Source organism: Hyperolius riggenbachi, chromosome 8 (genome assembly GCF_040937935.1).
Source record: "Hyperolius riggenbachi isolate aHypRig1 chromosome 8, aHypRig1.pri, whole genome shotgun sequence".
NCBI classification, from domain to species: domain Eukaryota; kingdom Metazoa; phylum Chordata; class Amphibia; order Anura; family Hyperoliidae; genus Hyperolius; species Hyperolius riggenbachi.
In genome coordinates this window covers 16,620,988-16,635,554 of record NC_090653.1, presented here as the reverse complement: position 1 = coordinate 16,635,554, position 14,567 = coordinate 16,620,988, and the positions used below count along the sequence as shown (strand labels likewise).

Here is a 14,567-nt window from a genome sequence, read left to right as displayed (position 1 = left end):
CAGGTACATGCGCAGTACTTTCACGCCGGCCGCCGTGATGACGCGAGGCGGCCGGCGTGTGACGTAATCCGCGTCATACGCGGAAGCTGCAGCCCGACACTCCACCGAGTGTCGCCCGGGCTGCGGCCTGTCAGCTATACCGGAGCGGGGAGAAGGAGAGGAGCCAGGACGCCGGCGTGGGACCTCCCGACCAGCACTGGGCTGGAGAAAGCCCCTGGTGAGTACAACTTTTCTTTTTTTCGTGAGCTCGGAGTCCCTTTAAATCGTTTTTCTCAAAAACTACAAGGTCTTTTTAGAAAAAAAAATCTTTGTATGTGCGTTTCACCCTTGCCTTTAACATACATAGCAATTTTGTTGACCCTTCCATGTATTTTGCTATTTACCGGCACAAAAGTATGCAAAAACTATGCGAAGTTACGAAATCCTTTGAATGCCCAAATCGTAGTTATGTATTGCTGTAACTGCAAAAATGTGCGCAACATTTAGTGTCATCGTAATTAGATTACGATCATCGCTGGTGATCACAGACGTAAGTCAGGTGACCTCAGTAAACAGGACCTGTCATTGGCAGGACGCCTCTAGCTCCTATTATATCACTGATCCTCTGGAAGAACACTGCCAGTAATTGTCCCAAAACACCGCAAACGTCTTCGCCTATCAAAGGAAACTGCTTACAGAGGCGCTAAGCTAACATTGATCTGCATTGTGGTGCGCGAGTCCCGCCACTGTCACCTTCACACAGGGTGACAGACAGACAAACGTGATCGATAAATCAGTACTTAGGAGACTCAAGAGGAAGCCTCAAAGGATTATCCTTCACGAGAGACCATGAATTATAGATAAAAGTGCCACCTCATTACATTGTACAGACACCACGCCGACGGGGACATCACATTCCGGGACCTCAGCAAAACTTCACAAACTACTCAGGAAACTTCCGGAGTGTCCATAGAACACCATAGGGATACTGTAATGCATGTAGAAATAAAATGAAATGGTCGCGTATCTAACCAAGATGCACCTGACAGACAATCACTGCATAGGGCTAATTAAAGGCACAATTGTGCTCATTGCAGTTGAACAGGTGCAATAAGAACTAATGCAACTCACACTACTAATACTTGCTGCAAACTTATGCAACTCACATAAATACAACTTATTATTGGGGAACCTTACCCTTCTCTTTTTGGGAGAGACATCAGTTCTCATGCAGAGCATGTTAGCAGGGACGCCAGGTGCAGGCGTCTCTCGGGGTCCCCACCCTAACCTACATTTATCACCCAACGATTTGGGAACATGCAGGCAACGTTGACTTGGGAGCAGCAGGGCCATAAAAAGGTACTCTCACCGCCTGAGGATGCCACCCACACCCCAACCCAGAGGAAATAAATTACAGTGTAACGCATGCAGAAATAAAATGAAATGGCCGCGCATCTAACGACCATTCAACACGATAGGGATACGTTTAACCATTTATGCCACCTGGACGTGATTGTAATGTCCAGGTGGCTGCTGCTGTGCTGGGGCACGCTGTGATGCGCTCCCGCGCACTCCCGTGCCCCCCCCCCCCCCCCGGTTAGCCCAGAGATCAATGAATGGGAATTCAGTGATCTAAGTCCCTGGTAGAAAAACCGACGGCTTCTTTTCAGAGGCCGCGGACTTTCGGGAAAAAAAAGTGTTTCCCGCCCTCCTTATACTTCCTGGAAGCTTCCAGGACTAAAAAAAAAAATCACTGTGACCATCTTGTGGCCAAATAGAAAACTACATCTACATACATATTTTTTATAAAATAACTACACATTATTACATTTAAAATTAACTGTTTACCTCCCACACCAAACATTACCCAAATAACATTTTTAATGAAAAAAACTTTACAATAATAAATAAATAGTTAAGGGTCTGTACTTTTTTAATATGCACGTGAAGGAGGTATATTACGAGCATTTTTTAAATTATAAGCTTGTAAATATTGATGGATGCAAAACTGAAAAAAATGTACCTTTATTTCCAATGAAATATTGGGGCCATACATTGTGATAGGGACATCATTTAAATGGTGTAATAACCGGGACAAATGGGTAAATAAAATACATGGGTTTTAATTATGGTAGCATGTATTAAAGCTATAATGGACGAAAACTGAGAAATAATGAATTTTTTCCATTTTTTTTCTTAATCTTCCTGTTATAATGCATTTAGAAAAAATAATTCTTAGCAAAATGTACCACCCAACGAAAGCCTAATTAGTGGCGGAAAAAACAAGATATAGATGAATTCATTGTTATTAATTAGTGATAAAGTTATTGGCGAATGAATGGGAGGTGAAAATTGCTCTGATGCAGAAGGTGAACCCGGGGGCTGATGGTTAAAGTACAGTCAGTGTATTATTTCAGTTTATTATTGTTGTTCTTGTTTCCTATTTTGTACAGTCTACCTGTATAGTCAACACAGACCCCAATAAAAAAACAAAAAATGGAAAAAAAACCTTTGTTGTGTTTATAAAAATCCCCATACAATTTTCATTGGCGTTAGGCCCATACCTCTAAATTTTTTGAGATAAGAAAGAGGCACACTTTAAGTCACATCCCCATCACCCAAGATGTCATTTAGGCAAGCAGAACATGGCTTCAAATGGAGTTAAGTTTAATTTTGATTTTCTTTCACTTGTTTCTGCTCCATTGTCACATGCCACTATCATAACAACTCTAATATAAAACCTGAATGGAATGGTGTAATGTTGTAATGTCCAGGTGATGGCATAAAAATGGTTCATTGAAGGGACCATCCGTTCTTCCTAGGTGCCACGACCATCGAGAAGTACGACCTGCGGACAAACAGTTGGGTCCAGATCAGCACCATGAGCGGACGCCGCCTGCAGTTCGGCGTAGCTGTCATTGACAACAAGCTGTACGTGGTGGGAGGCCGGGAAGGCCTGAAGACCTCAAATACTGTGGAGTGTTTCAACCCTATCACCAAAGACTGGTCCGTCATGCCACCGATGTCCACGCATCGGCATGGTCTGGGTAAGACACCATCTTCAAACTGCTCAAAGTTCTGCACAGACCTCAATATTTCCAGATACACCATGACTCCTAGTGGGAGGAAAAGTATGGAGTTCCAAAAAGAGTTATTGGGAACGTAAGACCTGATATTTTTTAGGGAAAATATGGTTTTTGCTCTCCCACGGTTGAGTTAACTTATTTTCACCAAGGAAGTAAAGATCAGATGTTATCTGGCCAGAGATGCATGTCAAAGGTCATAGTTAGGGACTAAAGGTGGCCATACACTTAAAGGGAACCTGTACTGAGTAAAATTATCTAAAATAAACACATGAGGTAACTTCAAATGAACATTACATAGTTACCTTGCCATCAGTTCCTCTCAGAAGCTCATCACCATTTTCTTCTGACAATGATCCCTTCCAGTTCTGACAACCATTTTGTCAGATCTGAAATATATCAGTTGCTGTCAGTTATTTATCAGTTGCTGTCAGTTATAGCTGAGAGGACAACTGATGGGCCAAATAAAGTCTATGTTTCCCTATGGTGTGTGCTGACCAGAAAGATGTCATGGGGTAATGGCCATTTTCAAAATGGAGAATTCCCTTGAGCACAGTGGACAAACAGGATGCGGGAAAGGAGAAAGAGATTGAGGAGTAGACTACACGTGAGGTAAGTATGACTTGTGTATGTTTATTTTGACTTTTAATTTTCAGTTCAGGTTTTCTTTAAAGATTTGCAGCAGATTCATCCATCAGATAGATTTCTGTCAGATGCCTGTCAAGTGGAATCTGACAGGAATCTATCTGATGTGTGTCACATACTAGGAACAAATTTCCAATAGATTTCAGAATGAAATTTATTGGAAATCGATCTAAATGCATTATTGGGCCATTAGATCCAATGCAACTCTACGGGCCATCGATCTGCTGCCAGCCACAGATCAACCTAGATTTTCTATGCTGTCAGATAGATCAAATCGATCGAAATCTGCCTCAAATCGATCGATTGGCTAATTTGATAGAATCAATTTCCGATCAATGGCTGAAATCGACCAGTGTATGTATATAGATGATAATCAATGAGAGACAAATTATTCTGGGTTTTATGCATATTTCATGCAAAGTGTATGCAGATTTGAGATAGGCTAGTCACATGCATTTCTTGTTGATTTTGATAGGCCGAATTCCCAGCTGCATACAATTTGCATTCGATTTGCATGCAAATCAGATTTATTAACACCTCCTTGCTCATCTGTTTTGTAGACTAGTGATAAGTATTGAATCCCAGTTTCCACTGTTTTGAAACAGTCAGTCATGCCTGTTGGGTAATTATATCTGACGGTTAATTAGATTGTAGCTGAACTGAGTTTTAAAGAGGACCTGAAGTGGTGTGACACCATGAGATAAATGTATACACTTAAGATGGCCAATCATCAGGCGACTTGGGCGCCGACCGACCATCCGCTTCATTTATTATAACCTGAATTGGATGAAAATTGGTGCTGTCAAGTGCATGCCCGACCGACAATGACCAACTTTGTGTCGAAATTAATCGGATGGGCAAGATGCTCGATCGGGTGCGCTGTGAGCGATGAGCGTTGAACGCGACAAAACCCCCAGCGCTGTCCCCCCCTAATGTAAAATGCAGCAGCACCATACGAGAATCGCTGCTGTAATGGACCCCCTAATTTGTTAGTGAGGAGCACAAATTTCGCATTGTCTTAATTTTGCATTGTAATTCGCAACTACAAAGCAAAATTTTAAGGCAAAATTTCAGGAAACTTCATAATAAATGTTGCATGTAAATGTAATCGATCCATAATTTCGGGAAATTTTGTGTAATTTCTTGCCAACATTTGCGGTTAATAGTGGAACCCCCATACATGCTATCATCCCCAAATTTACTACCTATATGAATACCTTGAAGCCCCAAGGTGGCAGCCCCAGGACCGCGTAACGCCAAAAGGCATCAAGTCCTGGGGAGGGGTTTTACAGGGGATCGCGCGCGCTGACGTGCGTGCATCCCCGCTCGAAGTCTACCAGCAGGGATCGCATGTGTGCTACAATGTATGGCTCTGCAGCAAGCTACTAAAGCTGCAGAGCGTTAAATTGTAAAGAATAGGCTGATCACTGGGGGGAAGGGGGGGGGGCTTGGGGGGGTCTGGTGTAAGCCTGTGGTCCTGAAGTGGTTAAGGTGTACTGGGAACAAGTCAAAACAGTAATAAGGAAACATGGTTTTTAAACTGTAATTTTTCTTTTGCATATTTAAAATCGATTTTTTTCAAAAACACATGGTCTTTTTGAAAATAATCCTTCTTATTCTTAACTTATATTGCAACTTTGGTGCCAGTAGCATGTATGGGGGCATTGCTGTTCACTGTTAAATTTGGCACAAAATTATGTGCAAGTTATGCGAAAATTTACGCAAAATTACAAATGTGTATATGAAATGACTGTATATTCTGGCATAAATACTTTTTAACCCTTGAAAATCTTCTGAAAAGTCAGGGGTTGTCTTATACGCCGGGTGTCATTGATGCCGGGTGATACGCCTATCCTGTTACCTCCCCTCAGATCTCGCTGCTGAGGACTGTAGTGAAGCGGCGCAGGTGCACATGTGTGAGATCTGAGAGGCAGAGAAGGAGGTAAATAGGATACAAGGGCGGGGCCAGAAGGGTGAAAGAGGCGGGTTTTATGGGCACAGTGCAATCTATTCTTCCATACCGCTCTGATAAAAAGGGAGAGCTGACCAGTCCACTTAGGGAGAGGGAGAGTTGACCAATCCAACCAGTCAATCGCCTATATACTGTTATATACTGGGTACCACATACAGTACAGCACCAGTATCTGTTCATACATAGCACCAGTATATGATGTTTTTTAATTTTATGTGGTGTGCGTTGGTAGAGGGGTAGTCTTATATAGCGAGTATATCCCAACTCTATATTTTAACTGGAAAAGTTAGGGGGTCGTCTTATACGCCAGAATATACGGTACTTTAATTTACAAATCGTAATCATATATTAGCGTAATTGCAGAAATGTACATGAAATTTCACTTAATCGTAGTTAGCTCATTACAATAATCACTATTAGTTCATTCCTGGGGAACGATTGTCCAGGAACAGATTTGAAAGCCGCGACTAAAATGTTCTATCTGAAAACCGGCTAGACCGGCCTGCAAATAGTTCCTCTGGTAGACCGATCAGCCCAGCACTAATTATACATAAATAGCTAAGTAAATAGATTCCCGCGAACTGCCCGGTCAGCGTATTTAAGTCTGTTTTGCAGCCGGAAGCAGCGGGACGCCCGCGGTTGTTGCGCGCAGGGCACAAACTTAATCTGCCGTCATGCTGTGCGGGCTTCCTCTGCGTGAGACTAATTAGGAAAGTTTATTAATAATACATGTGCTATAGATCTTCAGAGAGCTTAAACACATTTTAGCGCGACACAGGAAGCTGGGCTCACCGCCGCACACAATCCCGCCCCCACTCCATGTTTCCAACGCATAAATTAATAATGTTTATTCCGCACGGGGGTTGATTAAACGCGCTGTGCTTTGAGCGTCCGTTGTGAAATAATCACTTTTTTTTTATGTTTCTGTAATTAGCTGTGATTAGATCAAGCCATCGTTTGATTAATGAATCTCGTACGAAGCGTCTGAACGCCAATACCGGGCAGAGCTGGAAGTCTGGTTTTGTTAATCCATCTCGAATCCTTTGCAGGAGTCGCTGTACTGGAAGGTCCGATGTACGCTGTGGGCGGCCATGATGGATGGAGTTACCTCAATACGGTGGAGCGGTGGGACCCGCAGGCCCGACAGTGGAATTACGTCGCCAGCATGTCTACCCCCAGGAGCACGGTCGGAGTGGCGGCTTTGAATAACAAGTGAGTGAAAAAACGCTTATCGATACAGAACTGCTGAGAAAGACTCGCTGTTCCAATATTCTTAAATTTTGGTGACGATTGCCACTGCGGCTCCATGGAAGTGCTCAATGCCAGCTCAATGCCAGCCCTAGAAGCAATCTGCAAAATATTTTTTTTTAAAAAGAATAGAAACAGCACAGCAGTATTTTCATTCAAAGCCCCATTAAACCTTAAAGAGGAAATTCAGCCTAAACAAACATACTGTCATTAAGTTACATTAGTTATGTTAATTAAAATAGGTAATATAATCTGTTGCCCACACTGTTTTAAAAGAACAGGCAAATGTTTGATTTCATGAGGGCAGCAATCTTTTAGGTTGAAAGGAGGTGACAGAGAGCATGAGACACAATTCCATCTGTCCTGTGTCCTGATCACCCCTCCCAGTTGCTAGGCAACATGTATAACAACATACATAGGAAATCCCATCATGCTTTGCACAGCATCAGGGAAAAAAAGCCTGGGCAGTTTTCTTTGATGGGGCGGAGCTTAGCTTTTGTAAAGCTAAAAATAAGGCTTATGTAAGAAAAACTAAGTTCTGATGCTGTGAAACTGTTAAAGAAACACCAAGGCCTCAATTCACTAAGCTTTCCTCCTGTCTTTAATAACTCTTCTGAGCTGTTTTACAGTTATCACAATTATATCACCATGGTGATAACTGTAAAACAGCTCAGAAGAGTTATTAAAGACAGAAGTTAAGCTTAGTGAATTGAGGCCCAAGTCTTTTCAGTGCTGCTGAGTAGATTTTTAGTCTGGAGGCTCACTTTAAATTGAAGTTGTAAAAGGCTGATATCACACATGCTGTTTAGTATGTAAAGAGAAATTGTAACCAAGGATTAAACTTCATCCCAATCAGTAGCTGATACCCCCTTTCCCTGGAGAAATCTTTACCTTTTCTCAAATAAATCAGGGGGTCTGTATGACTGATATTGTGATGAAACCACAGTGTGATGTCAGGACCTAGGTTCTGATAGTTTCCTGTCTGTGATCCATGTTGCACTGTGGGCAATAAGGAGGAGGGAGGGGGAACAACGATAGCCCACAATGGTGTAATATGTACTGGTATAAGGGTGGGTGATGAAAAGTAAGTAATGAATTCTCACAAACAAGGGTTACTAACAGGCAACCACTATATACGCAGGTGAGGAGATTAGACCTGTCCCCACTCAGGATTAAGAAGTTGCTCTCTGTAAATCGGAAGAAAGGGGTAAAGCCCCTCTTCCACCATAAGGAAAAAACAAAGGCGCCAAAAGAATAAAAGTAGCTAAAACAGTTACAAATTGCTAAGGAGGCACTGGTGGACTTGCCTCCTTTAAAAACACACAAAACCGTAAACTTCAATATCACAGGAATGTATTGATCTACTTCGAAGAAGATGCAACGCGTTTCACAGGCATAACCCTGCTTCATCAGGCAATAATAAATGGAGTAAATGACAGCAATCAGTCTAGATAACGCAGGGCTCCTCTGCCTCTGTGTGTGCGCCTCCTGTGTTCTCTCTTCATCACCACTGGGGGGCGCATGTACCCTGTGACCTGTTGCCACCCATGTACATCACATGACCCCACGTACATGCCACCAGGTCACGGGACGAAGACACAAAAGGACTGCACCAGAGCACAGATGTGTGGCCCCTGTTGCCAACACTACCCATGGGTCGGAAACCCGAGGGGAGGGGGCTTCCTTGGCCCAGGGCAGTTTGTAGGTTAAATTGCACCCAGGGCGAGGGTGTCAAAATTGTACCTACCCCCCAACCCCCATGGACTTACCCCTTACTCTTTAGGGACAGTCACACAGCCACAGCTCACAAGTAGATCTGCCTACTTACTAGTGACCAGCCGCTCATCCAGGAGGAAGCAGGGACCAGGAAAACACACAGGTGAAGAGAGCCCGGAAAGCCGACTCCTCCATGGGCGCCGCACACTGACAGCCTGCAGTACCGCTACAGGACACCAGGTGTCATCACGCGGTGGTGACAGCCTGCAGTACTGCTACAGGACACCAGGTGTCATCACGCGGTGGTGATGTGATGATGATTTGACGTCTGACGCAGGCAGCCCAGGAGGAGTCAAGGAAGGTGATTGCGCTGGTAATCTTTCTTCTTCCATTTCCTTGCACAGCGTGTCACCAGCTCCCTAGCGGTTATGTCCTTCTGCCTGCGCCCCCCTTCTTCTACTTGCTGGTCTGTACCCAGGGCGGTCGCCCTGTCCGCACTGCCCAAGAAACGGCCATGCCTTGGTCTTCCTGAAAGCTGTCACCATGCACCCAACCGTGATTTTTCCCAGCGTAAGCTCAAATCGATCTCATACAGAAATCCATCAAAATTACTATTGGGTGGCCACATTGTGTTATTCGATCTCAAGCAGATTAAATCGTAAGAATTCAATATGTTGGGAAAGGCAAGTATGAATATGTGCACCTTTTACTGTAATCGAATCGGATGAAAATCGGCGCCGCCTGCTTCTTGCCTGACCTACGATGCGACCTATGTTGTGCCGAAATTGGTCGCATTACTCGGTCGGACATGCTGCAAGATGTAAGATCGACTTTCTGGATCGGCTGCACGACGGTAGCGGCAAACCATACTGGGACGAGCAACAACATCCCCGGCACTCTTCCTGCAATGTATACATGTGCTGTAAGTGTGCGTTTATCCATTACCTGTCCTGTGTCGCGGTGCCCGACCATCTTCCGACGCTATTCGCTATTCACTGCTGGCGCGTGATGTCACGCATCTGCCACGCTGGTGGCGTGTGTGCGGATAATAGAAAAAGGGGTAGATGGTGGACGGGCACCGTGACACAGGACAGGTAATGTATGAACGCATACTTACAGCACATGAATACATTGCGGGAACATCGGCGGACTTGGCCAATTCCCGAGAGATTTCATGCTGAAATTGTTTCAGAATCGGCCTGCGGTGCAGCTGACAGATCTCTCTCCAATCAGATTCAATTAAAGAGAGATTTGTCTCTTGGTCGAATCTGCCCCTCATCATCGGATGTATGGCTACTGAACCCTTCTTCACCCTTTCCAGAAATAAAGAGGTCTATGATCTACCACCAGGGTGGGCTTTCTGAAAGTCTGGTGAATAGTATTCAGCAGCAGCAGCAGCCCCCTTTCATCTCCATACATCCTGCAAACATGGAGAAACAAGATAGCAGCCAGGAAAACAATGCAGATTGGTTAACAAAGAGGTACAAACAATGGGGAGGAATGTGACTTCCTGGCAATGGAATGTTACAGAGGAGGCAATCACTGCAGAGGTCTTATAGCGCCATCTGCAGGCAGATCTAGAGGATGACAATATTACTTTGGCTCCAGCAACATTTAGGAATCAATCAATGGGAGATGGGCAACATATTTTTTCCCATTTGTTGAATACCAGTTACCTGGCAGCCCTGCTGATCTATTTGGCTGCAGTAGTGTCTGAATCACACCAGAAATAGCATTATGTTTACCCAGCATGATGCCCTACCATATTATTATTCTGTATTGTGCGTGGCTGAAGGAGACCTTTCAGGAATCCCCCTTGAAAATTCTGGGTTTTCCCCTGCGGGGAGGTTCAAAGGATCCCTTCCCCTATTGCCCATGCGTTGGCTATTAGGACAAGAACCCCAAGTGACTCAAGCTGCTTTAATGCCTATTCAAAGAGAAGGTCCCAATTTATGAGAACTGCTTTGTAGTAGTGGAAAGGCTGCACAGCGAGGAAGCTGCAGGATATAATTCTTAAAGAGGAACTGTCGCAAAAATCTTAAAATGTAAAACACCTACAAATAAGAAGTACATTTGTTCCAGAGTAAGATGAGCCAAAAATGACTTTTCTCCTATGTTGCTGTCACTTACAGCAGGTAGTAGAAATCTGTCATTATTGACAGGTTTTGGGTTAGTCCATCTTTTCATGGGGGATTCTCAGCATGGTATGTATTCTTTATAAAGACACTCCCTGAAAAAGATTTATACATAGATCCTGGACAGCCTCCCTGCTCACTGTACACTTTTTTGGTAGTTGGACGGAGCAACTGCCATTCACTTAGTGCTTTTAAAAATAAAACCCTAAGAACCCCCTATGAGAAGATGGGCTAGTCCAAAACCTGTCGGTAATGTCAGATTTCTACTACCTACTGTAAGTGACAGCAACATAGGAGAAAAATAGTTTATGGCTCATTTTACTCTGGAAGAAATGTACTTCTCATTGGTATGTGTTAACATGTATTTTTAACTTTTAAGATTTTCGCAACAGAAGTCCTTTAAAAGAGGAACTGTAGGGAAAATAACATACTGAATACAATCGCTTTTTTGTTTGTTATTGTGTACAATATACATTTATAGATTTAGTCAGTGTTTGACCATTATAAAATATTTCCTCTCCCTTATTTACATTCTGAAATGTATCCCTGGCGGTGACATCTTTAGTTCTGCCAGGCGATCTGTACAGAATAATGTTTGTTACTGTGAGAACTCAGAATAACTCAGAACTTAGAGAAATTCCCAAAAAGATATTGGATGGAGGAATCCAGATGAATCCTTTTATACCGGGGGCAGGGAATGGGAGGGGCCACGTAGACAGGGAACAAGGAGAGGAACAGGTAACACACAGAGGTATGTGGATCCAGAATGCACTTACCTCTGTGTTTGTATACTCAATAAAACAGAGGCAATGACAGAGGCAGACTGACCATTAGGGCACTCTGGCATGGACCCAGGGCCTGTGGTCAGGAGGGGGCCTCACCCCTGGTGCAATTGAAAGGCAGGGAGGGGGACACAGCCGCGGGGGAGCTGGCATAGTAGTTACAACTCACCTTCTGCTGCCAATCCCCCGCAGCCTCTGTCTCCTTCCTCTCCCGGCGTCCATCGCGTTGGTAACCGCGCCTCCCTGTGATGATGTGACCGCATGTCATCACAGAGGGCGCTGTTACCAATGTGACAGACGCCGGGAGAGGAAGGCGACAGAGAGAGGTGAAAGGTGAGTTGTAACTACGATGCCCTCTCCCCCTGCCGCTGCGGGGCACCTACCCATCCAACCTATACTGGAGGCACATACCTATCTAACCTATACTGTGGACACCTACCTATCTAACCTATACTGGAGTCACCTACCTATCTAACCTATACTGGAGGCACCTACCCATCTAACCTATACTGGAGGTATCTACCTATCTAACCTATACTGGAGGTACCTACCTATCTAACCTATACTGGGGGAAGCTACCTATCTAATCTATACAGCGGGCACCTACCTATCTAACCTATACTGCGGGAAGCTACCCATCTAACCTATACTGGAGGCACATACATATCTAACCTATACTGCGGGCACCTACCCATCTAACCTTTATGGGGCACCAACCTATCTAACCTACACTAGAGACACCTTTCTATCTAACCTATACTGGATGCAACTTCCTATCTAACCTATACTGCGGACACCTACCTATCTAACCTATACTGCGGACACCTACCTATCTAACCTATACTGGAGGCGCCTTCCTATCTAACCTGTACTGCGGGCACCTACCTATCTAACCTATACTGCGGGCACCTACCTATCTAACCTATACTGGAGGCACCTTCCTATCTAACCTATACTGGGGGAGGCTACCTATCTAACCTATACTGGAAGCACCTTCCTATCTAACCTATACTGCGGGCACCTACCCATCTAACCTATACTGTGGGCACCTACCTATCTAACCTATACTGCAGGCACCTACCTATCTAACCTATACTGTGGGCACCTACCCATCTAACCTATACTGCGGGCACCCACCTATCTAGCCTATACTGCGGGAACCTACCTATCTAATCTATACTCAGGACACCTACCTATCTAGCCTATACTGCAGGCACCTACCTACCTAACCTATACTCAGGGCACCTACCTATTTAACCTATACTGCGGGCACCTACCTATGTAACCTATACTCGGGCCTGTGACGAACATTACGGAAAAGTCGTGCGCTAGCGCCATCGACTTTCGCATGGTCGTGCACAGCTCCTGTCAGTCCTGGGTAAATGCACAATAGATGTCAATTTCCCTCTCTCTTACTGAGTACAGTAACCTTCCCCCCACATCCTGTGTCAGGAAAGAATTTCACAAGTGGCTCGCTTCCCTGGGGAGCAGCCATGTGGTCACTCAGCTCATCTCCACCAAACCAGCTCAAACTGGTTGAGATTCAAATTTCCCTCCAAGCTCATAGCTTCACACAATGGGAACATTTACTTTATTAATAACTCAAAATAGGTATGGCTCAGCAAGACCAAAATTACATTTTCTGATACCTAGGAAACAGTTCTATCGTTCGCCTAACGTGCACGTTTCTAGCTATCAGGAATCCATATAGAAACCACTTTATCCGGCCTGCGTAGAGCGAATGCGACAGACTAGGCATGCATAGCCTCGTTTAATAGAGGGTCGCGAGCCGTTTACGAATATAGTCTCGAATTTGCGATACACTAATCTTGGGCCGAGTCACACAAATTATTAATAAATTGGTACATTTCTTGCTCTAAGTCTGAGGGTGGCAACCTGGCTTCCAGGAGATAACCCTGGCTTAAACACACCTACTTTCCAGGTAGTGACAGCCCCAAACTCAGGTCCTATAAAAGGGGGGCGGGACCAAACCTGCCCAGTTCTTCAATTTCCATCGACCAGGGAGGTCCAGACATGTGCTCAAGGAGAAATGGGCGCATGTTGTGTACAAAGGACTTTTAACCTGAATGCCTACCTTTAAACTGGACTATTTTTCTTCATGTTTCAAATGGACTGCTCAGCTAACTAAGTAAGAACTTTCTGATTTTATTCCTTCTTATTTTTTAAGCTCTGTGTTTATGTGTTAATAGGTGTATATAACTGTATGTAATGCATTTTTGTTATTAAACGTTTAAAAACCCTTTAGCGGTTATGACCTGTTGCTGAACATACACAATCGTACCTATTCTCCTGAAATCGCTACCCTGTGTGCAATAGAAGTATACACTTATAACCCGTATGCGAGAACCCGGCCCAGATATAACGGTCTGACCCAGGTTCCTGCATACTGCTAAGGGTTAATAGAGCGTTCTCCAAGTTCTAGTAAAATTACAGTAGCAGGCTGTGTAACTCGCTTGGTGGCAGATCTTTGAATTGTACGTGTGTGGTGAATCGGTTGGTATCAGAACGCTCCCTTCGCGAGTCAGTTCATCAAATTGCGAACGCGGGTTACCCTTCGTGATGAACAAATGACCGTGTGAGAGGATTTCTGACGCTGATCGACTGACCCACCCGCAGACCGGCCTTGCGGTCTGTGACAGGGCCACCTACCTATCTAACCTTTATGGGGCACCTACCTATCTAACCTACACTGGAGGCACCTTCCTATCTAACCTATACTGTGGGTTCCTACCTATCAAACCTATATCCGGGGCACCTACCTAACATATACTGGGGCACCTACCTATTTAACCTACACTGCGGGCACCTACCTATCTAACCTATACTACAGGCACCTTCCTATCTAACCTATACTGCCGGCACCTACCTATCTAACCTACACTGTGGGCACCTACCTATCTAACGTACTCACCCACCTATCTAACCTATACTGGTGGAACCTACCTATCTAACCTATACTAGGGGCACCTACTTATCTAACCTATAC

The 14,567-nt window shown here is 44.4% G+C and overlaps 1 protein-coding gene across 3 annotated transcripts in view; it reads left to right on the top strand.

The window, feature by feature from the left end:
• KLHL4 (kelch like family member 4) overlaps window positions 1-14,567 on the top strand; it is a 223,128-nt gene that overhangs the window by 192,504 nt on the left and 16,057 nt on the right. For all 3 annotated transcript variants that reach the window (XM_068250007.1, XM_068250010.1, XM_068250008.1), the window contains exons 7-8: window positions 2,802-3,026; window positions 6,729-6,891. In XM_068250007.1, the coding sequence (XP_068106108.1) occupies window positions 2,802-3,026; window positions 6,729-6,891 (388 nt within the window). The remainder of the gene's footprint in view (window positions 1-2,801; window positions 3,027-6,728; window positions 6,892-14,567) is intronic.